The sequence below is a fragment of the Seriola dumerili genome, unplaced genomic scaffold (genome assembly GCF_002260705.1).
Source record: "Seriola dumerili isolate Sdu_G_001 unplaced genomic scaffold, Sdu_1.0 BDQW01000018.1, whole genome shotgun sequence".
NCBI lineage: Eukaryota > Metazoa > Chordata > Actinopteri > Carangiformes > Carangidae > Seriola > Seriola dumerili.
In genome coordinates, this window is record NW_019174273.1 from 1,210,405 (window position 1) to 1,237,075 (window position 26,671).

The 26,671-nt window shown below is 39.4% G+C and overlaps 2 protein-coding genes across 4 annotated transcripts in view; one reads left to right on the top strand and one right to left on the bottom strand.

Annotated features, from left to right (window-relative positions):
• The first annotated feature begins 7,596 nt into the window (after positions 1-7,596).
• On the top strand, positions 7,597-16,216 carry orc4 (origin recognition complex subunit 4). 2 transcript variants are annotated; one of them, XM_022761130.1, is made up of 14 exons: positions 7,597-7,748; positions 12,190-12,258; positions 12,376-12,452; positions 13,200-13,290; positions 13,418-13,493; positions 13,638-13,723; positions 13,809-13,857; positions 13,975-14,126; positions 14,223-14,396; positions 14,536-14,622; positions 14,882-14,990; positions 15,081-15,176; positions 15,479-15,546; positions 15,651-16,216. In XM_022761130.1, the coding sequence occupies exons 1-14, from the start codon at positions 7,692-7,694 to the stop codon at positions 15,831-15,833; spliced, it is 1,374 nt and encodes a 457-aa protein (XP_022616851.1). In that variant the 5' UTR covers positions 7,597-7,691; the 3' UTR covers positions 15,834-16,216. The 2 variants fall into 2 exon arrangements, with proteins under 2 accessions (XP_022616851.1, XP_022616859.1); XM_022761138.1 differs by lacking the exon at positions 7,597-7,748 and adding an exon at positions 11,286-11,359.
• A 77-nt stretch (positions 16,217-16,293) lies between these two features.
• Positions 16,294-26,671, bottom strand: part of acvr2a (activin A receptor type 2A) — a 47,115-nt gene continuing 36,737 nt past the window's right edge. The window contains exons 7-12 of one of the 2 annotated variants that reach the window (XR_002665601.1): positions 25,804-25,949; positions 25,579-25,693; positions 24,715-24,853; positions 24,471-24,601; positions 23,927-24,194; positions 16,294-16,467 (exon numbers count right to left, since the gene is read on the bottom strand). Coding sequence is in view for 1 of the 2 variants with exons in the window: in XM_022761117.1 (XP_022616838.1) it covers positions 24,000-24,194; positions 24,471-24,601; positions 24,715-24,853; positions 25,579-25,693; positions 25,804-25,949 (726 nt within the window). In the remaining variant the exon portion in view is untranslated. Of the gene's footprint in view, positions 16,468-23,309; positions 24,195-24,470; positions 24,602-24,714; positions 24,854-25,578; positions 25,694-25,803; positions 25,950-26,671 lie in introns of those variants that run through there. The other variant, XM_022761117.1, reaches the window with a different exon arrangement.

Below are 26,671 nucleotides of genomic sequence, written 5' to 3' on the forward strand. Positions count from 1 at the left end.
CTGGTTTTACGCTCGACACCTCAGAGGTATATATATCAGACATCAACCAGTGTCTTCGCAATGCACGTCATGTTCGTCTTCCAAAGCCGTGGTGGAGGTGGTGGAGGGAGGGTTGAGGAGATGGGTAGGGATGCAGGATTATGCTTCAACGTGGGACTCCCCTCTCAGGTGGAGTTGAATGGGGTGGTGGATGAGTGGGTGGTCGGGTAGGGTGAGGCAAGCTCACAGCAAACCCTACCCTTTGAGCTGCTTCATGGCTACAGTGCTGAATTGCACGTAGACTTCCATTACTGCATCTTGTCGTTCAGAGCCATCCAACCCAGGAAGATGCTGGCTGAAAAGGAGAGGATGAGGATTTGGTGTGCACTGTGCTTTCACGGGGAAGTCCTTTATTACTAGTTTTTCACCATTTGTCTTCTGCCGCCCAGAATACCGTCAGACAAGTAGAATATGTTCAACATATTGGTTCCCAAACGCAGTTGGGTAGTGGTATTCCCATGGTTCCTGTGAGGGCAGAACAAGAATGTTAAATCCATAATTTAATCTGCTTTTATTTACAATCAATTATTTCCATTATCTTGAAAGGAAACTGCAAAATTATTGCTTGAAAAGGTGTTTTTAAATGTTTCGCCACAATGACCAAGACGGCAACCTTTAGACTCAATAAAAATGAAACCCCTTCTATCTATCTAGTCTTGATACTGGTCAATCTTTTGCTGGCCACCACACATTCTGACAATTACATTGACTTGACTGAATCAAGCCACTGCTTAGCTGCTTGTTCTGCCACTCCACACAATGAGGCCAGCATTATTCCTATGAAAGATGTCCTTTTATTTTAAATAAAACCATTTGTTATAGGCTACTAATGTTAAAATAGTGTTAAAGGTGTGGTGGGAAATATGTAGAGCTGCAAAAAAAAAAAACAGAACCGATTGGCAGATTAATCAATAATGAAAATAACTGTTGGTTAATTAGTTGCCCTGATCATGAGGATTTTTTTCCTGGATGGTCTATAACACAGGTTGGCTTTCAAATGCAAAAGCATGTAAAAAAAAAAAAAAAAAATTCAGCCTGTCAAAATTGACAATATTGCAATTTCAAGTATATTTTTAAATTTTTATATCTTCTAGGATGTTATAATTAGGTTTTTCTGTCTTAATTATAATCCAAGTCCTTTAATGCTGTATTGTAAATGACATTTATGCTTTCCTACAGATAGGATCCACTATTCCAGTATCTGCTCCAATAATGACCTGATTAAGAAGATCATCTATTGTGATAGACGTGATCTATATATCTATCATGATAAGACCAATTCACATAAAATGTATCTTTTTCATCAATGTCATTATACATCATAGTCACAAGGAGCCACAGACTCAGTTTTGTAGTGCCAGGGTCAACTGTGTGTAGGGATGGGTGCCAACAGCCAGTTCCATTTTGGATCCAGTTGCAAATTGATAAAAATACCTGGATTTGTTAAGCTTTGCAGCCTATCAATCACTTATTGAATTTTTCATTTGTACCCTCTGTCTGACACTATAGGCATTGGTAAAGAAAAAATAAAAGACCAAAATATATAAACGCACAATAACTCAGCGACTCTGTTGTTTACAGCAAACATGGCAGACTGGCTTGAACGTGTCCAAGTCAATGAAACTACAGAATCTAATATTTGTGGGAGAAATGCAAATCCTTTGTTTATTTATCATCCAACATGTTAAAGTAAGAACCAAACAAACGACAAAAAAGGATTCGAAAAGCAGATTTGGAACAGGATTCATTCTATAAAATGCCATGGAACCCCATCCCATAACTATATGGATCTCAGCTGATATCCAATCATCTTAATAAGGTCAGTAGAAGACCTGATACCAATCCAGTGTGTTGGACAGGTAGAAGTATATAAAATCCAATTTAAAAAAGACACGTCTGGTGAAGATATTAATTCAGCCTGTCGCCTGGTGTCTGTTTGTCCATGGTACTCTGCAGTTCAGGTGCTCATAATGCTTAGAGTGTTTATTTTACAATAAACTAAGAACTGAAAACTGGAACAGGACTTGGCCAACAGGTCTCAGAAAATGCCTTGATTAGTCCCAAATTGCAATTCTACAGATCTGCTCAGGATATCCCCTCTTATATCTTTTTATTTTATGGTACAAATATTGCAGGTTTACAATAAAACTTGTTACACACTATGACTGTCATATAGAAATGTTGTCTAATGAAAAGATGACAAAAAAAAAAACGTTACTGGCAGTTTCCCTCTCTCAGAAAATGATTTCAGTAGAAGCCCATCAAAGCTGGTAAATCAGGATGAATTCAGTGAGTGATGGAGATCCATGTAAAGCCTCCTCTCAGCCGCCAGTGCTGCTGACTCATAACTGCCCTGTGAGCTGCTGAGACCAAACCCAGCGACACCACCACCAGAGGAAGAGAGGCGAGGGGGGTACTGCTCACCGTGGCACAGTAAAATGAAGCAGCAGTTATACGTATACTGTTCATCTGGAAATACGCAGCTGCATCAGTCACACCTCTTCATCTCAGGAGGTGTGTTAGTCCTATGTGAGAAACCACCACATCATTAAAATCTCATTTCCCACAACTCCATGTTTGGAACATGCAGAGGTAACAGAGAAAAAATAATTTCTATTGTTGTATTCACACTAGAGGAACAAACTAATTATTTTCCCAACAAGTGCTTAGTGCAGCGTTGGATGTCTGTGGCTGTGACAAATATCTCATCTCTATCTTTAAGATTTCTATTCGTTATTTTGTCTCTTTTTTTGGTTGTATCAGAAAGAAAAAGATGAAGGATGGTAGAGAGGGGAGTGAGGTACAACATTTCTACATTACAACCTTTGGCAAACCCTTTACTCCCTGAATGTGCCACTGTGCTAATGTGAAAGCATGAATTAAAGCTCAACTTTTACTATTTTTCTGCTCATCTCTCCACGCCATTTCCTGACTCATGACTCAACAATTACCGTGTCCAAATTACATACGGTACTTACTAATCTCCAACCTTTTACAGCAGGCTGATCTTTTTTTAAGATTGCGCTTTTGCCCTTTTCGCATTTACTGTTCACAGCAATGAGACAGAGACAAACAGGCGCAAGGAGGACAGACAGAGGAGCAGAGGGGTGGTCAAACTCAGGACAATGTGGACACAAAAATCTACCCGAAATGCAGCGTGAATTCAATTATTTCTGCACTGGAAACATCTTAAGGTGGATTTTTTTTTCATTTAAGACAGCCTAGGCTTTGTTAGGTTGCTTTGCAGCTTGCAGCTATGAAGGTAGACCAGCTAAAACTGTATTTTTAGTTGTGCATTAACAGGTTACAACATAGATTTGCCTACATACGTAGAAGGGATCGTAGTTGATGCACATCCTCAAAGATGTAACTACATATTCAGGAGATACCACATTGGAGACACCAGAACTGTGATTTGCAAGCTTGGGATGCTCATGCAAGTTTCTGATGCCAAACAAAACATAAGTTTCAGTCCCACAAACCTACAAAAGTGAAAACCCTCTGCTCACCATGACTGCCGCTCACAATCTCAGTAAAAGGAAGAATGTAAACACAGTGACGACACTGGAGTATTCATCTATTCAGTCATGAAAGAAGCTGAGTGCAAGCAACCGAGATGTAACTCCAGTTTGGTGCATAGCCCACCATTGCTCCATATTGCAAAGTGAATGAAAAATATAACTAAAGCACAACGTGGCATGATCATGTACGATAAACCTGTCAAGTGCTGCAGGGGTTCCATCAATGTGTGAACTCCAACGCTGAAACTATAAATCAAAAGCTATGCCATCAGTCTCTCTTCAAATGAAATGCATATATCCTCTTTATCAATAAAATTGGACTTGGACGCAATACAACAAATACCCTGGCTATTGGTGAACTGGAGAATCTATAGCTTGTGGACTTTTTGGCTGATCAAAAGCTGACATATTCAAGCCTCATCAGGCCACAAAGCATCAAATATCATGCAAATTGTGCGTTAATTGTGTGGCACCAGCAATATGAAACTTGATTAACTGACAGTCTGTTCCTTTACCATTTGCTACAAAGAATTAAACAAGTCGCATGCAGAGCTCCACTGCAGCTTTTCAAGAGACAATGAGCAGGTATGTTAAAGGCTTTGTAATGAAGTAGTATACTGCTGTTAAGTGCATTTCTTATGCAGATCAGTACGTTCAGGACGTTGGCAAGAGCAGGTTGAAAACAATAAAGACATTTTGACTATCTATAGAAGGCTTAGGTCCAACAATCCTTAAAGTGAACTTAACACATCTTCAGAATTATTACCAATAGCAATTTTGAAGACACATCATATAGAAAGGGACGTACATGATCAACAGACACATTCTTTTTAAAGCTTGATGAGTCCACATCACTAACACAATACGCACTTGTGGATCATGTATGAGTTAGGTTAGGTGCCAAGAAGGCATAACAGCAATTAGAGGAGATATGATAATTTTAAGGCACTGTGCAATCACTGCTAAATAAAGAAGGGAAATATTGAAATGTCATCAATTATTGTGCAGTAGTTGAACACGTTTTCAGTCCCTGTGTAGCATTTGGTGCTAAAGCCTGAAGATACCTGTGACAGAGGGAATGCATGTGCTTGTTATTTCAGTGTCACTTTTTTTTTTAAATCACCTGATCACATCAGCAATTGATCTGGCTGTGTCAAAAAGAGAGAGAAAAAAGGATTTGCTCAGAATTTGGCTCAGAAATAAATGTGGAAGTGGATCCTGAATTTAATCCTATAATAAAATGCCCCCACCCCGTCCTCATTTTGTCCTCCATCACAAACGATGTTGGGGAGAAATGCCCTTAATAAATGACAAAAGAGAGTAATGTGGAGCCCGACAACGTCACTGCAGAGTCACTGATGTCTGTGATTTGAGACAAGACTGCAAAAATGGTGTGAGTGTCATACATTTTGTGGCACCTAGGAAGATAAATCTGATCTATCTGATGAGGTGGAAGTTGAAAAGTAAAAAAAAAAATCAAAATCATTTCCCATTTTCTTTTCCAACATTACATTAAGAAAAAGATGCAGCACCGCTGAGAACATATTTTGGGGGTAAACAACCAGTTTTGGCATAAAATTGACTTGAAAATGATGGTAATTAAACACATTTTGGACTCAATCCAGCTGCAAACTTCATACAAGAAGTGTGGAAGACGAAGAGGAAAAAGTTAATGCAGAAAAAGACATAATAAACACAGGCGCTGGAGAGTTACAGCAATGCGGCCAAAGAAAGAAAAAAAAAATTTAGATAAGAAATCGCATCAAAATGACAAGTGGAAGCCAAAGGTTCTTGAGTAACTGAATTTGCGGTCCATTAAGGATGGCAGTTTATGTAAATGAAAATGTTTTCATGTCCAAATTATAAAGCATATGATCAGACAAAGTAGCTTGTGTGCATCTCATTACATGGTCAAGAAGTAGATTTCTTCTTCTCTTATGATCTGTTATCATTAAAGTGGTTCATTGTGATATTTGGCATTTTTTGTTATTTTACAGTGAAATTATTGCATCATAACAGCTCTTTATTACTGTAGTGATCACAGGAGCTGTAAGTCTGGTGTTTACTTTGTCTGTAACGAAGGTCTGTCCGACCAAAAATCACTTCTAATTGTCTTTACTCTTCATGACCACACCAAGAAAACAAACTATCTACTAGCTGGTACAGCAACTGGTCAACTTCACCCGCAGACTCATGATGCAGTTCAGAAAATAACCTTCATACAATGACTGCTGAGGAACACAACAAAAGTTTACCAGCATTTTGATTTAGTAAATTCTCACCTAGCTCTGCCCCAATGGGAAGCCTTAATTCTTCAGAGTGCCAAATGAATAAAGCTGATTAAAAGTGATAACAGTGAGAGGGCAGCATTTCCTAAACCTGTAAAATCAAAGCAACAATCTCAGTCCACCATGACCTTAAAAGTCATGGATAAAAATGTGTTGACCCTGAACGTGTCTCCGAGCAGTCCCATTTTAATGAGATTTAAAGTCTTGTTAATTTGTCTAACGCTATGTATATCCAGATAAGGCCTGTATTTAGAGCCAGCTGACATAGATAGGCAGGTTACAACAAGATCAGAAATTTTGGTCAGATTTTCATTCACATTTGATATTTATCTGTTGAACTGCTATTTAACAGAAAAATATCAATTTGTGTTCAACCAGGGGTAAATTAGAGGCTTGCGGTGCTATTGTTGTCACCCTGAATATGGATAGTGTTTTGGAGACTTATCTTGTAAGGTTGCGCAGGACATATGTCACATATGACACGTATGTAATTTTGTCCCTGACAACTATTGAACATGAATTTGAGTATATATTTGTGCATTTATATCTGCATCTAAAGCTGTGCATTTGTAATCAGATCTCTAAAAATGCATTTAATGCAAAGTGAAGAGGGTCTGTCAAAGGTTGTCAAATAAAGCAAGAGTTGAGAACAGGTAACACAAAGCATTTACAGTCTGTGGTACGATAAAAAGGAATATGATACAAACTGTGCAACACCAAAATGGTAAATCTGATAACTCTAGTCTCCTCACACTGAATCACAAGCTAGCTACCACTGCTCTTTGAGTAACTGGCTAGATTAAAGCCATTAATTCTCAACCTAGCATTTAAATCTTGCTGTAACCCCATGGAGTTGGCTAAGGCTAGCTTTAGGGGTAATTTTGCCATATTGCATTTGCAGCAGCCTTCAAAGTTGACAGCTACACAAGTTGGCTAGCTAGATGACAAGACTTTTTCCCCCAAAACTGGAGAACATGACAACCAGACTGTGCACATTACCAAAGCAACCATAGGTGCCTGAACGTTAGATAATAGCTAATTAGCTTGGTGAACATTAGCCAGGCTGTCTATCAACTGTGCCAAGTGTTGCTTTATTAACGTTTAAGGGACAACCGTGTGGCACTAAAGGTTGCTTAGTTTATCACCGGGCGAGACGTGCAGCTCAAGCTCCGTCGCCTGCGGGCCTCCGCGTTAAAAAGTGACCGTGTCAACAAGCGATATCAGTCCTGTCTGACTGGGCTTTTTGATGCATTGGACACAGCATCTGAACTAGCTGGGGGTTAGCATGCCAAGCGTCAGCTGTCTAGCTACCGTTAGTTGGCTAGCCAGCTAGCTTGTTGTAACGAAAATGAATTAGAGGGCGAGCTCGGGTACGCTAATAACATTTTAGCATTTAATTGGCGAACCGTAACTGCGGCCGCACACATTAAGGACCCGCAGTCCTGATTCCGACCTCAAATTGTCGAAGTAAAAAGCAGCTAGGCCCGCGTTAGGGTTTCGAGCCAAGGGGCCAGGCAAGGCCAGGGCCAGGCCGAGTTAGCACGGGTTAGCTTAGCATGCTAGCTAACAGCCGTGCAAACCCGTTGCGTTCGCAGAGAGAGAGAGAGAGAAGAAGAAGAAGAGAGAGAGAGACGCTTTTCAGGCACTAACGTTTCTGTCTGCGTCAAATCAAATCGTAAACTGTCCGTTCTTACCTGGGCATCCCCGCAAATGCGTGCTGGTGCTAAAACATTGAAATGAGCGAGCAACAGTACGTTTCTGACCTTAGGAAAAATAAGAATAAGAAGCCTACCCATTAGTTCTCTTGCCTCTCTGCTGGTTCTCCTACACTGGGATATTGGAAATGATGGAGAGCCGCAGTGCGCATGCGCCGAGCAGGAGCAGCCAGCAGATGGGAGAGGTGATGCACGTTTTCATCCAGAGCACAGTTACACATACAGTAACCTCTGCACGGCCAAAGTTAACAATAAACATTATTAAATGAATGAGGGACGGCTGGATGAATGTAGAGGTGGAAGAAATATCTAGATTCATTATCACACTATAAAATCTCTATTACACGGAAAAGTCCTGCATAGAAAATGTTCATTACAGAAGTATTATTAGCTAAATGAACTTAAAGTATTCAAAATAAAAGGACTCGAAACAACATAAAAGTACAAAAGATATTGCTACCTTAGATGTTTAAATTAAGATTTAAATTCAAGATTAAAGAACTGACCATAAGTAGGCTAACTCAGGAAGAGACTACCTACATTATGAAAGGTAAACAGTCCATCCTCCAAACCCTTTACTATATAAAGAATGTAGATTTAACTAATAAGGTATACACATAAGTCATGCTCTGCAATTATAACTCTAACTTCTTTAACTCTAACATTTGAAGACTGAGACAAGCACAAATAATATCTGCATGAGAGCTGCTGGTGAATGATGGTAAACATGGTGCAGAATACAGATATTTTGTTGACTGACCAGGTGAAAAAGCCTGAGAAAAAGCATTTACATGAAGGAAATTTCAAGTTAATACTAAATGTAATTTCATGTCAAAGGGCCACAGCAAATAAAGGCAGAGGAGGCAACTGGGTTATTTACAAAAGAAAAAATACATTAAAATGTAAAAAGAGATGAGATGTGGATGTCAGTGAGGTCAAGGCAAGTGAATGGATGTCTGTGAAATGAAGTTGGTGAACACTGGTTTTTTAAAAAAAGACCCAAACAAAACACATGGAGAGAGTCTCTGTGAAAGGTGGTGGCTGGGAGCATTGGGCTCATGTGAACCTGTACCTGCAAGAGACAAGCAATGAGGCACATTTAAAGAAGCCAGAGGGCTACCACATATAACATCACATTCATACTTAAATAACTTAAGTGTAAATTAAAGGGATTCTCACAAAAATGAACTGTTGAAATGATTGACTGTATAGTGAATATGCAGGCACATACAGTAAATTGCAGCACTGCAGCTGTAAGGAGCTTACAGTTCGTAGCCCAGACTGTTTTGGTATTTGTTGATTTTGCACTTTGTGTAAATCTAAATTCAAACATGTCCGACCACCAAACTCCTCTGCAGTGCTGCTCCTCTTTGTGAAATCTCAGTAATAAGTTGATTTAGTCTTTGTTTTACAGATGAGTAAGCTTGTAGTCCGAGATCAAAACAAAAAATGACACATACCAGCAGACAGTTTTTCCTTTCATTTAACAAAGGCTAAACAAGATAAAGGTTCATTAAATAAGGACATCCCTCAATGATAGTGAAGTATTATCATTATAATATAATATTATGTACTTTTAAAAATTAAAAAGGATATTCTTTCATTCTTTTTCTTCAGTTTGAAACTGTTTCTAAAAAATGCAAAAGCACCAGTGTGGTTCCTCAAAGTACAACACATAAAGATCAATATGAAATAGTCAACAGAAATTTTACCCAATAATATAATATCCATTGTAAAGATGTATTCATAGTCAGGGTTAAAAAATCACCCATCCTTCATGTAATAAAACTTACTAATAATCTAATTAACAGGAAAATAGTTATTTTGCTAATAGCTTGGAGATGTTGTGTGACGTTTAATGAGGCATATTGTGTTAATAAGTTTATTACACTGCTAGCTGCAAATTGTTGTAATGTTAATATTTAATCACATTAATTGGAAGGTTTCACATTAAAACTTTTATCACCAGCTGTATCACCTGGAGCCTTTTTAGTATTTGATCAACCATCATGAAACAATGCTAAAAATCATTGCAAATGTTAAAAAAGAATAACCTGGAAAGACTTTAGTTCTTTAAAGGAATATTGTTGTGATATTATTGGAGAACAAACAAACAAAGAAACAAACAATCAAACAAAGAAACAAAGAAATACTATAAAATGTTCAAAAGACAACAAACAAACCAACAGTAACTATCAGTAAGGTGTTTTTGAGCAAGCCACTATTGTATTGTGGTCATTTCCCAGTTAAGATTAAATTAAATTAAATAAAGATTAAATGTATGAAAATCTGAAAATATGTAAAAAAAAAAAAAATGTAGTGGGTCTTGAGTAAAAACAAAAGCCCTGCTATAAAATTACGTTGGATAAATGAAGGTCGTAAAAGCTCAAAAAACATAAGAAGTTCAGTGATCTGAAGTGAAAAGAAAAAGCAGCTCAGGGTGCAAATGCTTGAATTTTGTCTGAAGGTCAAACCTGAGGAGATATTCAATTAATTCAGTGTATGGCTGCTGTAAAAGGGCCGCTTCATGTATTTTTAAGGGCAAACACAGAGCTGAATGCGTGAGCAGAGAGTCGTATTTTAGAATAATGTGACAGGCTAAACGTGAGCAGAGGCTGGGAGACGATTTGTGAGATATCTGGTGGTTTTATTGTGCTTTTTTCATCAGTCAACCAAAAGCCACAGGAAGCGTTTAAGTATCTCCAGAGCTTCATCATCACTTTGAATGAGTAAAAGATGTTGTTATGCAGGCAACCCTCAAGCCATTCAGATGAACCATCGCTCCTAACTTGGCGGTGGCAGTTATGGCTTTACAGATTTAAAAAAATAATCAATTTATAATTACATATAATTGCCACCATTAAGGCAATTAGTTTCATTTTTTTTAAATGCTATGCACCACATCTCCAAATTTAGACAAAATGACAGATTTTGTTTCAAATTAATATTTTTTGCTCTATTATGTACACTTATTGGGTCCCAACAAGATTTTGCTTGTCCAAAGAGAGTAAAATAGGCTAAAATTCAAGAGTAAAAGAAAATGTATAATTTAGGTTGTATGGTGTTATTGAAATTATTTACATTATGTATTTGCCAATTATTTGTAAAATAGTATTTCTGTACACACCTACTTGTTGAAACTCTTTAGATGGTCAACTACCTGAAAATGCTTAAAGCAAATACAAATAATAATTTCAAACTGCTACCACTGATGAAGAGTGTGATGTGGAGCTGAAAGCTCAAGGAAAAGATACTGTAGGCTAGTAAGTAGGCAACTTCCATATCCGAGGTCAAGAATGTTCCTGAAAATCTTTTAAAATACTAAAATTTGGTTTAATATTTCTATAAGGCTCTATAAGTCCAACTCCTAGCCCCTGTCTTTCAACTGACGATGTAACTGCTCAAAATATATAGTTTTTTTAATTTTTTTTTTTATAACTTTTAAAATATTTCCTATAACAGCCAGAAAGTTATTTTTTGCAAACATTACACTATCAGAAGTAAACGGTGCATTTTTGGGGGGACTATATTCAGCTACGGCTAACACACATTTGGTGCTATTTGGGGCAGCAGGATGTATGAGAGAGAAAGTAATAATTATAGTGATAAATTACAAAATGCCATATTCTAGTCTATTCTGTTCTATTCTAGTCCATTCTATTCTATTCTATTCTATCCCGAGCCTCAGCCAATCAGGGCCAGAGATTAAATAAATGCAGGAAGTCGTCATAGCTGGCTGAGCAGTTTTCCCGCGAAGATTGAGACCTCTCCCTGTACAAACTACTGTTTTCTTTAGGTATGTGTCGTTATTACTAACTAACGTTAATGTAACTACATAATGTTAGTCATTTTACCTTGCTAATACAAAGCGTGCTGCTAGTTTGCCTCAGCAGCGTCACGGTGACGTTCACGTCAACATGGAGAGAAAATGACAACAAACTCCATTATGACAGATCAGTGCCTTTTTGCTCGCCGGAAAATATTAATTCAATCTTGAATACAGCCTGTGACCGCTTCTGAATAGTTAGCAATCACTTTATAATTAGGCATACATACCATCCGCTAAAGCCTCAGAGATTGTAATATATTGTAACGCTTAAACTGTTATAAACAAACCTTCGGGCCAATCGTGAAGGCTTAGCCAGTTATGTGCTATAAGTGGAAATTGAATTCAACTAGACGTTTCTTGTTGCATTAGCCATATGCCGAATTCAATGGTAGTTTGTGCTAATCAATGACAGGCCTGATCCAATTTCACAGCCCTATTGTATATATGTAAAAAGTGAGATCATATATTGTTTTGACGAATACTGAATTGGAGTTTGGTGGAAACTTGTCAGAGCCCTTGACAGTCTGTTAAAGGAGCTGAGCCTGTCGTAGCCATTGTTAGTGCGTTTCATTTGCACACACTTGTCATCTCTAAAGGTTTTACACCTGTTTCAGAGTAAATCCATTACCACATACTTATTTTACTCATGTTTGCTGCTGCTGGATACAATAAAAGCCATATTGAAGTAGTTTTAATATTCTTTGGATGTCATTCAGGACCCTGTAGCATATTTTGGGAACCACTAAGCTCACTAATGTCATGTATTAAACCAATGAATTCCATGTTTTGCTGTTTAGAGTGGCAGCATCATGAGTAAGAGGAAGGTGAAGGATGCTCATCTGCCTATGGGAGAATGCATCACACAGGTAGGTTATCCTCTGTTAACAATTATTTACATGCTCAAGAGCTGGTAGATGACAATACAACACACTAATAATTCCTCAAAGTGTCACTGTGACCTGTTTATTCTCCTTCATTTACAGGTTCAGGAGATTATGAGGGAGCGGCTTTGCCATCAGCAGCTCCCTGACAAGCCGGAGGGAATAGAAGCTCAACACAAGTAGGTCTATTTCATCAATGCTGCTTAGACAGCGGAAATGTTGCTATGATCAACTTGAGCTTGTTGTTCAGTAATAACTCATTTTTATATGTTTGTCATCATCGATTAACTTGCCAATTATTTCCTCAGTTAATGGTTAAGTCTATAAATTGTCAGAGAATAGTGAAAAATACCTGCAAAAATTGCCTAAATGCTTAAGGTGCCATCTTCATGAAGCTTTTTCTCTTCAACCAACGCTTACAAGTAAGAAAGTGGAACCACAGAAACTAAAAACAATTATTTAAACAATTAATCCATTACCAAAATAATTGTAGATAACAGTTTGAATGGTTCAGAAATGACACATGAAAGGATAGAAAATTACAATTATGAAGAAAAATATTCTTACAAAAGGATAAAAGAGGCAAGACGAAGAGAAGATTCACATAATCAAAGAAAAACTCTTGACTATATAGAAACTGTAGTACAACTGTCATCTATAATAAAGAGACAATGTGGAGTTCAGTGTGAGTCTCAGTGACCCAGTTCAGTCTTACCTGGCTGACAGCACTGCCCCAGTTTGGAGGTTGCAAAAGCTACCAGCCACAGCACAAGCATCACAGGTGCTGCTCAGGTAGTGAAATCCATCTCCAACACTGAGGATTTAATAATTTGTGATAGTTAAATAATACAGAGCTTAATACAAATTTATATTTTACAACTGCAGAAGCATGATGGGTATTGTAGTCAAAAACTGTGTCTTTTCAGACACCTCCTGGAGCTGCTGAAGCGGACGGCCGTCCACGGGGAGAGTAACTCTGTGCTAATCGTCGGTCCCAGGGGAGCGGGAAAAACAATGGTGAGCTTAAAATGGGCTTCTGGGTAAAAGTGGTTGAAAAGATGATGAATTGCGTTGAAGTGCGTTTTAAATCCTGGGAGGGTTGCGACGTCTGATGGGGTCTGTGTTTGTGCTTTTGTGTTTACAGCTGCTCAAGTGTGTGTTGAGAGAGCTGCTGGAGGAGAAAGAAGCGCAGAAAAACCTGCTGCAGGTTCATCTCAACGGTACAGCCTCCGCCTCCTCACCACACTTCATTTATTCAGAATTTAATTTTCTGGTTTGTTCTTTCACCTGGGTTCACACAGGATCCAGAAATAAACCTACATCTTTTCATATAAGCTGCTACAATGACTGCCTGTTTGCTGTAGGTCTCCTGCAGACTGACGACAGAATAGCACTGAAAGAAATAACGCGGCAGCTCCACCTAGAAAACGTTGTCGGTGACAAAGTGTTTGTAAGTAAGAGAGAGTTTTATCAGTAGTTTTACCATTAATAATACAATAAATCTGCCACAAAAACCTGTGTCTGCTTCATTTCAGGGAAGTTTTGCAGAAAATCTGGCTTTCCTGCTTGAGGCACTAAAGAAAGGTTAGAAAATGTGAAAATTAAGAAAAATTTTCTGTGATTTTTGCATTGTTTTAAACTAAATTATCCAAATGCAAAGCATCAAAGAAATTGAAAGTGTGGTTTGATGTTTGGGTCCAGGTGATCGCAGCAGCAGTCGCCCGGTGCTGTTCATCCTGGACGAGTTCGACCTGTTCGCCCACCATAAGAACCAGACTCTGCTCTACAACCTGTTTGACGTCTCCCAGTCCGCCCAGGCGCCGATCGCTGTGGTCGGCATCACCTGCAGACTGGTGAGCCTCACAATCTGCTTTCATTTCCCATCCACTCAAAAATGCATCTTCATCATCATCCTTAAAGAACATTTTCTATGGGTCACTTTCCTTCAGGATGTTCTGGAGCTGCTGGAGAAGAGGGTAAAGTCACGCTTTTCCCACCGTCAGATCCACCTGCTCAGCAGCCTGACGTTCACTAAGTACCTGGAGCGGGTCCAAACCCAGCTCAGCCTGCCAGATGATTTTCCCGACACCAAGTTCGCTGAGGACTGGAACGACAGTATCAAGGTGAACAGTTTCAACATCACAAAATCAAACCGACTCGAATCACAGACGATAGTTTAGTTGTCAAATTAGAAAAATAGAAAAGTGTCTATGTTACTCAGCCAGCAACACTTGTCTTCTCTTTTTTCTTCTGTTTCTTCAGACTTTGTGTGAAGACAAATCAGTGGAGGACGTTTTACAGAGACACTTCAACTCCAGCAAAGACTTCCGCTCAATGCAAATGCTGCTGGTGAGAGCAACACACCTGTTGTACATGTCACCTGCCCTTTGTTGTCAGTATTTATTTTTAACAGTTGTACATTGTACACATGCTAACTTTTATGAAGGGAGTACTTTAAGTATGGGTACATTCTTGCCAGTGGTTTGCCATGGATCTTCAGGTGGTGGTAATGCGCTAAACAAAAAGGCAGCGAAGAAGATGTCAGTAAACATGGATGTAAACAATGCAGGTTTCACTCAGTGACACTTCTCTGTTTTTGTTCTTGCAGATGTTGTGTCTGAGTCGTGTCACCGTTGCCAAACCTGCCATCAAACCTGCCGACCTGCAGGAGGCCAGCAGACTCTGTTTTGCCGACGCCAAGGCGAACATGCTCCACGGTAACATCAAAATGAAAAGAGAAATGCCTGTAGAGACACCCTCCAGAGGATTTACATCAGTTGTGCTTTTGTTTTCTTCGCTCTTTTTAGGTCTGTCCATCTTGGAGCTGTGTCTGATCATCGCCATGAAACACCTCAACGATGTCTACGAAGGAGAGCCGTTCAATCTCCAAATGGTTCACAACGGTACGAGCACCTCGTTTTTTGGTTTGTCATAAAAAATACCCGAAAGAGCTGTGAAAAGGAACAGACACACAAGTGAGATTTCAAAGATAGAAAGGAAAAAGAGTTTATGTGGGTGTCACAATAAAACGGCATATAAAGGAGGATACAGGAGACAAATAAGAAGAAAACAACTGAATCAGCGAGGGAAATAAGAGAGTTTTAGCTGTGATGCTGAAAATGAAGTCTGGTTGTCAGTCAAAACAATCAAATCTCATCTTTTCACATGTATTATATTTTTCAACTGTACATATCCTCTTATTCAGAGTTTAAGAAGTTCCTGCAGAGGAAGTCGAACTCCATGTACAACTTTGAGCAGCCTGTCATCATGAAGGTTTGTACAAAGCCCTTATCTAAAATCCTTTTTCAAACCACTGGACCAAAACAACTTCATCAGTTTAAAGTCTAATAATACTAACTATACTCTTTCATCCTCAGGCCTTCGAGCACCTGCAGCAGCTGGAGCTGATCCGACCGGTCGACGGCTCCGCAGCCAAAACTCAGAGGGAATACCAGCTGATGAGACTCATGCTGGACCACAGTCAGATCATGGAGGCCCTGCAGAAGTATCCACAGTGCCCCACTGAGGTCAAGCAGTGGGGCATGTCGGCGTTCGGCTAGGAATCTACGTACATCTGGACTTTATGCGGACGCTGATTTAGTGTGCACCAACACTGGGAGAGAAAATGTTAATTAATTACACCTCAAAGTTTGTGAAGTTAAAACACAAGAAAGAAGTTGGTGAGGTTTCTGTGGTTTGTCTTATAGAAAGTGAAATTGACTGTATACCAGGTGAAATGTCTCAGCAAAATAAAGAGGTTTAGCACTACAGCTTGGAACAAGGACTGAAATTAACCAGGGAAAAAAACATGGCTGCTGGCAGGTCACCATTAGTGCACGTTTCATGTCAGGATGGTTTTTCTTGTATTCAGAATATGAGGAGTTGTAACAATTAGTCACTGTAAATGATTATCACAAAATAAAAAGGTTTGTTTTGAATCACTGAAATCTTTTTAATTATTTAACCTAAAAACTGCAGATAAAACTAAAATGGATATATTCTTTTAAAACGACCAGACTAATAAGACATCTGTTAGCTAATTTTGACCATCTTCCATTTTAAATTTCTTCCTGGATTTCACCTTCAAGAACCCTGGAAAGTGTTGGAGTTTGGAAACACAGGTATCAGGCTGGTGTCACACTTCATCTGCTCACTGCTGCCATCTAGTGGTGGATTTCTGCAGTCAACACCAGCCTGGACAAGGAGTACAAAGATCCTTATTAGATGGAAATGGAAAAAAAAAAAAAAGCCATTTTGATTTCTGGCACTAAACGCTCATTCTCCTGCTAAAACAACATTTCATCCTCATGATCAAAGGACAGATGTCGGGTGGTCCTGAAAAAAGCTGACAACAGCAAATTTTTTTCCTTCTATCCTAGAAAACACAGAACGTACTGTTCATATATGCAGTAAACAGGTCTATTAATAGCACACAGTGCACCAGGCCATTTATATGACTATGGGCAGTGAAACATGCTTCAGTTTAAAAAAGACTACAGAGTTTTACATTCCTTTTTACTCAGTGTCAGTAACAATAATATAATTCTCTATTACTTCCCTGAAGGCAAAATTTCCTTCTGGTAGATATTTAGAGATGGTTAAGGACACTTCACACTCTTCAGTACTGCTATTTTTCATTAACCTTTTAAAGTTAATTTGGTATAATTACTCTGGTTTTTATTTTTATTTCCTAACCTGTTAAATTTGTACTGAGTACTTAACACCCTGGTGTGTAATTTACACTACTCACTCTTTCTACCCATAATGGTTAATCTTAATTTTACAGCACCATGAATTTCAAATAATTTAGTAAAAGTTTCCTGGAAAGATAGCTGTAATTTGGAATTGATTGTAAGTTAAATTGAGACAATGTTCAATTGGTATAGTTTAATTACTTGCTATTGAAGTTTTAAATTTTGACAAATAATGAACAAATGTTGACTTGGGGTTTCTTTTAAGGAAATTTAGCTTTTTCCTAAATTAGTTCCAAATTACACAGTTCTTTTCCAGGAAAATTCCAACCAAATTACAAACAAACTGACGAATCTGTCAAATTAAGGGCTTCTGACTTTTGACTGCAGTTGTCAGATAAATGAAAATGAGGAGAAAAAGAAATGAAAAAAAGAGAAACATCAGCATTCACAATCTAAAAACACATTTATTTACATCACGTGGATCTCTTCAGCTGCTAAAAACCATGGCCGGCTAACATTAGCCATGAGTCACAGCGCTGATCAGGAACCAATTTTGCCTCTCTGATAATGTACCCAGGGTTTCTGAAGATTTTCCTGTTATAATACTTTGCAAAGGGAATTCTCTTTTCTCTAAACCTCCCTCGTCCCTTCACTGGGAGGTCAAAGGTCAGAAAATCAGGGTGAGAGCCCTGGAGCTGGTACTTCCTGCCCATTTTCCAGTTTTAAATTCCAGGCCTCAGTTTCTCTATCCTATTTTCACATTTTTGTCAGTAACATAAAACGTACAGTCACATGTATCAGGAGTAAAGAAACAAGACATTTTCATCATTTTAGAGATGTTTTTTTGTTTTTTTATAACACAATCCCCCAAAAAACCAGAAACCCTTTGGGCATCATTACCAATAGAGGCTGCGTTGGCAGATCCTGGATCAGCAATGCAACTCAGGAGCCTCGAGAAATGTGGGGGTCAAAAATGCTTGTAGTGTTTTTGTTATTTTTTTTGTAGAAATTTCAGGCCTGGCAACCGGACTTATCTTACTGCCAGGGCTCGTCTTGGCGGCGAGGTCATTGGAGTTCAATGTTTCCTCTAAAATTCTTACCAACAGTGGGAAAAGCAGGAGATTGAGATGCTGGAAAGAAATACCTGTGGTGGATGATTGTATTATCACATATGGAGTATTGCAACTGCTCTTCAAGAGCTTAAGGGGTTCTTCAAAATGCAACCAGTAGGGGACCCAAACAGGTTGGGCTGGGCTGAACGTTTTCATTCATTACATTTTTTTTCTGCCTATGAACCCTTAAGTGCTTTCTTTCTTTCTTTAAGTAACCAATGAGCCTCTAGCTTTTAGCTTACGCAAAGCTCAACTTTAAGTTTGTTTTTTTTTCGCATAGTGAAGGACAATTTTTATGCAGCCGGGCCAGACCCCTGCTGCTGAGTCATAACATAAGAAAAGTATACATGAATGTAGAGGAAACACTGAAGTTCAACACGCACTTATAAAGATTCAGCTCAGAGTATATAGTTGATACAGGTATTTATGTTCTCATGTCTGTACAGATCCTAGACTGCTTAAAATAGTGGGGGCAACAAGACACAAATGTTTCACTGGTAGTTAATATGCACAGCAATGTGAGGTGCTGGGCTGGAGGAGGTCGACACAGAAAAACGTAAAGCCAGCACACTGAGCAACCCACTCATACACCTTTAAATGACAAAGTTCAGATTTAGAGAGTCAGAACAGGTTTGTTAAGACAGTCAAGACCTGAGGGGAACCAAAGAGATGAAACTCATCTGTGACTGATGAGACGAAATGGAAAACAAGACAGACTCAAATCGCCTTAACCAAGTGTTTGAGATGTTGATATCTTGGTGCAGGAGCAGACGAAGAGACAGACTGAATATTTTTAAGTTTGAGGAGCCTATGAAGAGTGTTATTGTGGAAATGTAGTGATTTGAAGACGGGCCACAGAAATGTGAAGGCCAGAAGCAGAGGTTTTTTTTTTGGGTACAATAAAACTATAAAAAGGTTCGATCCTTCTTGGGAGCTTCACAAAATTTGCTTTACTGTTGGTTTCTTTTCTCTCTGGTTGCACTGTGTGGTCTGACTGCTAGTTCACTGCCCATAGAGCAGGTCTTGCTTCACATCAGCAGGGAGCTGTACAAACAAGAGGTGTATGAATGGATCTCTGAGTGCGTCGGTTTTACTAGTTTCTACAGCGACAGGGCACAATCACACGAAACCAGCCAAACGCAAAGCCCTCTAAAGTTACACAGGGCCGGGCTCAATCCATCAAAGTACACACAATACTGGAATCCAGGAGTCTGAAGAACATTCATTCTCGGTCGTTTGTCCATAGACTGAATAGAAAGAAGCATGTTACAGTTTATATCTTTTCTTTTTGAATTAATGAAAGTATTTCCTGAATTACAACCAAACACCCACCCGCAACCCCCCAACAACAACCATAAATCGTGCCAACTCTTACAACTTTATTCTGAGTTGCACCTGAGCTCTGATCCCCATAACCTCAGGCCTGTAAATTAAAAAATAAATACAACATATCAATATGCAAGGTCACGGATTAAAAAAAAAATTAAAATGCTACAAGTTATTTGTGTGTGTGTATATTGAAAGTCACTCCTGCAGTTGATCCTACAGAAGTGTAGGGTAGTTTGCGGCACTGGTTGCATATAACTCGCTAGAACTTAGAAAAGCATAGTACTGAATCCCTGAATGGTATTTGTTGGTTTGGGACGGTTTCTCAGGCGCAGTTCAAACTCAAGCTGTCAAACATCTTCAACCATCTACCTACAGTACTAGGATGTGACTGCCAACCAAACGCTGGCAGGTTTTTTTTTTTTTTTTTTTTTTGCTGTGGCTGATAGGTTCGTCGACTCCCCCAGCCACTTTGGCAGGTAACCAGCCAACATTTGGAGGTTGTTTTTAAAATCTACTTGCTAAAATACTGGTGAGTAAGTTTTGCATTTGAGGACACAAACACGGGGGAGAAAGGGTAATACTGGTGTTTTTCCTTGAGATGTTAGATGTCGAGATGTCAAGGATCTTTTTCCTTTTTAATGAGAAGCCTTCTGCTTATTGTTCTGCCTTGTGCAGTACTGTACAACTTTCAGAGTGAGATAATACATCACAGTAAAACTGAGGAAACTTTTTAGCCTTAATTTGCTTGTCTCAAACTTATAAGAAACTGGAACTTTACCCCAATTCACGAACTCGGGAATCTGAGTCCCTTTTCTACTCGAGGAACCTGGTTGAGATTTTGGTTTATTTGCGATACTTTCTACCCCAAAGAAATCCCTGTGAATGAGGTAGTACTTATTGAGGGGCTGCTGGGGTTTGCAGTACTGATCGTCCCTGACTGTTCAAGCCTCATAAGGACCTTAGATATTGGCTGTTTTTGAATAGCAGTTAATTGAAAAACAGCAGCAGCAAAACGAAGCGATATTGATGCAAATATCGTACTCGTGCTACAGTAAGTAAATAAGGAGATGATGGCTTCGACTTCCTTCAAGGTTTGCTGTGTTGTTGCAATAGTCTTATATTATCATGCTGAAATAATATCCCAAGCTTGTTGTACTTGCGTCCTGTGTCCTCCTGATTTAACAAAAGGTCGCCGTTTTAGAGGTGGAGCAGTAATCAAATACTCTCAAAGAACTTTTAGAGTTGGTGCTTATTTCTTCTAGTTTCTAGGCTTTTTGGTGGAAAATGGCCTGACAACTGTTAATATGAAGCTAGTTTGGCCTTGTAAAGTCTGTATTTTAGAGAAATGACCAAAGAATCAGTTGTTACAAAACTGACATAAACACAGCATGTATCACAGAATGGATGGGGTACATCTAAGTGCTCAAAACAAACATAAATAAATTAGAAATTATAAATGGTCACTGATAAATTTCATTACCTCCACAGAACGTACAGAACTGATCTGCACCAATCTTGGTGGAAGGATGGACCAGGGAAAAACCCATTACATTTCAACATTTCAGCGCTGATCCAGTTAAAAAGGCGGATCCAGTCATTTTCTTTTTCACATCAACATGGCAAGATTTTTTTGACATTTTCCTCAACATTTCGCCTCAGCAGAGGTATGTGCTCTACTGAATACTCTACTTTTAAGTTTTTTTTTTACTTTTTAACTTGGCTCTTTACTTCCTCAAGCACTATAGTTCAGTGTTTTCTTTAAATGCTAAACATGTTGTAAAGAAAGCTTAATAATTACGTACTGTCCTGAATGTGAAATGGTTTGGTAGAAAGAAGTTTCTTCATGTTTTAAAATATATTTCCAGTCGCACCACTTGATTTTAAACAGCACGCTGTGCAACCGTCCCAAACCTTGAGGAGAGACTGCAGGTCTGCCGGCACCAGTGTTCAATGTCCCTCAGAGGAAATAAAGACTCAAAAATGTCATTGCTACCTTCACAACAATGACAGATACATCCGTTTTGCCTGACATCTACAAGAGTAACTAATATGGATACGTAGAAATGGCACCAGGATGAAAGAGAGAAAGAGAGGTTCCTCGTCTAACTGTGGTTAGCCGTACGATTGTTTGGTTAGAGTCAGCAGGATTTCAATATCATTAATGTCAGCCCTGCGTGAGGAACATAAAACTGCACCTAACTAGCAGTTCATCTTCTTTTTTTTTTTTTTTGATCACATGCATATTTTGTGAAAACTGTTGAATCTGTTAACAGTTCGTGTCTAAATCCTAGAGTCTAAATGTCTAGAGGTCCGATCAGTTTCTCAAGACCTTCAGGGAAACAAATGACCCCAGATGTCCACCATTCATCTTTCTTGTTCAAAAAAAAAAAAACAAAAAAAACAATAACAAATCTCAAAAGGGTTGGTGTTAACACTGAAAACAGGAGAAAGATTGGTTAACTAGTTGACCAGAGTCAGAGTTAGACCTTATTTGGCTTGCTTATGGAGATGGTGAACACATGGGGCAACAACTAAGGTGTATGGGGGTTAATGTTTGCGCAGCATTTGACCTAATAAAAGAGTTGAAGTAATTAGTTCTCAGGGTTAAGTCCAGACCAGATGTTTAGCTCCACAGGGGCGGTTCTTTGGATTTAGGACTAACTAAAAAAACGTATAGGAATGGGTAAGATTCAGTGAGGTTCTAGAGACGTATCAGAGGAAAATATACAATTTAACTGTCTGATTAGTGGTAAGATTAAATTTGAACTTGTCCGAATGTCAGCAGAGACTGGTTTTGAGTATGACAGCACGGCTAAACCCTTACAAGTAGAGACGAGGCAAGAAGGTGACAGAGGAGGCATAAGAATCAACGAGAGAGGAAGTACTCCAGTCCAAAACAGGTGAGGATGAGGATGGGAAGAGGTGGAGGATGTGACGAGGTGGTGAGTAGCAAAGATTCCTGAGGTGTATCAAAAGAGAGCAGAAACTCTTGATAGTAATCCAGAAAAAGATGTGTGCAATCAAATCAAAAGCAAGCTGGCTCAGCTAAATACAGGTACAATTCCAAAGTAGGGCTGGGTACCCCTGGAAACTTCCTCCAAACTGCACTTCAAATCTGATACCTTTCCAAAATTAAACACATTGGATGATTTATTTTGTTAATCTGTTTTTTCTAAATAGAATCAGACCGCACACAACTGATTTCACAAAATGAAAAGAACAAGAAGAATAAGCTCCAAGTGTCTGACCATCCTGAAGCATTTTAATACCTTCTGGTTTGGTACTGATACCAAATATCAAAGGTATCATTGGTTGGTACCCAGCGCTAATCCAGAGAGATATAAATACATATAGTGTGTATCCAGATCTCACGGCCAAAATTAGACTTGTCAGCGATAGATATCATTACTCCGTTGACAGTTGACACGGCAAACCAAAACGGAAAAAATCACTTTAAACGATAACTTCATTATGGGGTTTTTTTTTTCCATTGTCAGCACAAAATCTCAAAGAGAAAAAAACAAAAAAAAAACAAACTAACAGAAGGAGAAAGTTATTATTCAGTCAAAAATCAAAGTGGAGCAAAACTAAACGTGAGACTGAGAAAGGGGAGGAAAAAGGGAGTTTACGGTGTGTATGGCCATATGTATATCGAGGCTTTGCTGACTACGTTACCCATGAGTGTCATGGCTGACAGCAGATTGTTTGGATGTCATGAAGAGCCAAGGTTGTGGAAAGTGAGAGCTTTGACTGTGAACAGGGAGAGGGACTAATTTAAACTGTGTCCATCTGAACTGAGGTATACCTGGTTGAAGGAGGTTTATGGTTTTTTATCGTTGTAATGCTTGAAAATGGACCCCCCCCTCCCCCCTTCCCCCTCACCCCTTTAAAATAAGCTTGATTACCAAGTTGTCTGGGTCCATAATACACTATGTACAGCAGCATTACACTATAAACATTCAGAAGCCGTTGCTTATTGGCAGAACGATAGTCGTTTCTTCAAAAAAACGCACACAGGAAAACAGCAAATGTATCGAGAGCCGGGTACTTGTCTTTTTTTTTTTTCTCTTTCTTTTTTCTTTTTTCTTTTTTACACTAAAATGCACCGAGAGTTCTGTGAAATTCCTCTGCAAGATCTCCTCTCTCTGTAGAAAACCGAGCAGAACAGGTTGCCCTCCTATGTGTATGTATGTATATAAAAACAAGACATGATCAAAGTGTTGAGTGTTGTCGTCCCAGCGTGTCAGCACTGTCACTCAGTGACGTCGTTTGTCGTCGTAAATATCCTGAATCGTTTGCTCGGGGTGAGAGAGTGTTGACCGTTAAAATGTTAAAATCCTTAGGCACACATATCAAAATGAGGTGGATATAAACTGATGTGGTGAGGTGGGCGCAGGGTGTGTCCTGAACGTGAGTAGCGGCCTGCACTTAAAGGAACAAAAAAAAAAGAAAAAAAGAACCCAACAAAAACAGAAAATGTAAAGAAAGAAAGAAAAAAAAAACACTACGCCAACCAACCAGGGTCGGCTGTTCATCCCCTCGTGTTGATCCGTGTTTCTGCAAGCTCATTCGGTGTCATCTGATTGGCCGATCATAAGCTGGACTCCTTGGGTGGGAGGTCCACATTGGTCACCATGGTGACCACAGTGACAATCTCCTCAGGGCCGATGATGGGGGCTTGGCGCTGCATTTGGCCGATGCGCTCCTCAACGCAGCCGGCGGACAGGCGAGCCTCGGCCTCGTGGTCCCAGCAGTCCTCGATGGTTTCGCAGAGCATGGCCAGACCCTGAGGGAGAGAGGAAGACCAGTGTTACGGCATGTCAGAGCTTCTCTGATGAGTTTATGGTCCTTTTTTTTTGACATTTTACAGAAATACTCAAAATGACAATTCTATATATTCTATATTCCAGACATCTTGTTTTTCACTGGTGTCTTTATTCAGAATATTTTGGCACCAAATTTAGCACAAGTTCTGATGTGAATCAAACATATGACCATTCAGTTACAGGACAGACTCTCAACAACTAAACAGTAACAATAAAAGTGGCTTCTCATCACTCACCGTGTGTTTCTGCCAGCAGTCTCGCAGGCAGGGCCGCAGTTTCTTATGCACAACGACCTCCTGCATGTCCTCCAGAGACGGATGCTGCCCCACCTCCTCCTCAAACGGGAGCATGTACTCATCCACTGGGCCTGTTCACACACAACCACATGTCCACAGTTGAAGTTAATGTGGAGTAATGTAACACAGTTGGAACAATCTGATTGCAGCATTTTCTTTGTTGATGCGTCAGTGTCAGTCTCACCGTCAGCGGCCGTGCACCGCGCCGCGAGCTCCCACAGGACGAGGCCGAAGGCGTACATGTCAATGCGCAGGAAAGAGTCGCGCTGGAAGTTGATGGCCCCCTCCAGGACTTCGGGAGCCATGTAGCGCCGCGTTCCCACCTACAGGTTCAGAGGGAGCAGTTCAAAAGGTCAAAGGTCAGCATCAGGACATAAACATGAATAGAATTATCAAGAAGAAGCAGTGAGGAAGGAGAAAGTCATGACACTGCCACAGATGGGCTGAGACGGTGAAAAGTGATGCTCATCATCGAAGGGTTGTTGCTTAGTCGGCAGATCAACATTAAACCAAGACAGTATAACAAATCTGTTCACAAGACTTGATCCCAGCATGTTTTTTTTAACCATTCCAATTAAAGCAGTCATGGGTTTGACAAAAACTCAGGTTTAACCAATACAAAACACGAATTGAAAATGTGAAGTAACATTTGTATCATACACAGGTCTGTTGATAAACTAGGAATTATGTTTCAGCTGCATTATCATAGTTTTGTCCAACTTCCTATCCAAAGAAGAATCAACACTTAATCCTAAAGATGTTTTAAATTATCTTCAATCTTTTTCAATCTTTACATGGCTGCTTAAGAACATAAAAAGTCCCTACCATTAAATTTCTGTCCCACACTGCCACCCACAGGCGCTATCAGATAATGGTGACTCAGTACCATTACCCACAGTACACTATGATGATCCAGTCAAAACCGCTGAAACATTACAAAGACGTTCATTCATGTGTTGATTTGAGAAGCCAGTAGAAACCTAAAAAGGCAGGACACATGGTGAAGAGGTGGATGAATAGGTTGTATTTTAACATTTGTAAACTGTACCTGTCCATGTGTATCTCCTGCCGACTTTCCAGCCTCAAACTTCAGGGCAAGACCAAAGTCAGCTACGCAGGCTGTCAGGTTATTCTTCAACAGCACATTCTTACTCTTAATGTCCCTAAGATGCAAAGAGAAACAAGGAAAATACAACCAGTCCAACAGATCAGCCAATGCAGAACTGCTGTGACGCCAATGTCTTGATAAAAGCTGAATAACTCGTCAGCGTACCTGTGAGCGATGGAGGGTTTGTGTCCGTCCTTGTGTCCTGGGATGTCTTCGTGGAGGTAGGCCAGGCCGCGGGCCGCCGTCTGGGCAATGTGGCAGAGCTCGTTCCAGGACACCACGTTGGCCTTCAGGTAGTCTGTCAGCGACCCCTGGAGAGGGAGAGAGTGAGGAAAGACACATTCAGTATCTAGAAAAGATTTCAAGATCATATCTGTCAATAACAAGCAAGACTATGTAACTTTTGAGAGAAGCTGAAATTTAGGTAAATGTAACAACATAACAGACATTAACGAGTCAGAATGCTAACTTGTTACGGCACTGTTACTTAAATGATACCAAAAAGTCAGTCTTTCTTTAAATTAAGCAATAGATATTATATAAATAATAATAATAATAATAATAATGATAATAGTAATAAGATTCAATTTATGACAAAACATTATTATGATAGAGGATAACAAATGAACAAAGATGACAGAAGTCTAAATATATTTACTGACAATACATCTAGAAGTGTGGGTTATTAAACAGTAATACTAAGTATGAGACAGTAAAAGAACAAATAATATTTAGAGAGATGGCTACTAGATACTTGTAATGGAGCATGCAATGTTTCCATGGTAACAGCAATACCCCGAATGGGTTTAAATTCATCTAAAGCTTGTGGGTAGTATTGTTATTCACAAGGGACGCAGTAATAAAACGGTTTCTGTACGACGGCGTCTGCAGAAAGAGATATCTGAAGTTCTGCTTGATGGTACAGAATATCCAAACTTTAGGGAGGATTATCGAAGAGGGAGAAATGGGAGTTGCCTTCTGGAGCTTTACTATTCAGTACAGGGTGATAAATACAAGTTAAAACCTACTGGGT

Excerpts from the sequence above, each read along its gene's own strand:
- orc4 (XM_022761130.1), top strand. The coding sequence starts at position 7,692 with ATGATGGAGAGCCGCAGTGCGCATGCGCCGAGCAGGAGCAGCCAGCAG. Across the intron at positions 13,858-13,974 it reads GCTTGAGGCACTAAAGAAAG|GTGATCGCAGCAGCAGTCGC; the intron begins GTTAGAAAATGT and ends GTTTGGGTCCAG. Across the intron at positions 14,991-15,080 it reads CAAGGCGAACATGCTCCACG|GTCTGTCCATCTTGGAGCTG; the intron begins GTAACATCAAAA and ends CGCTCTTTTTAG.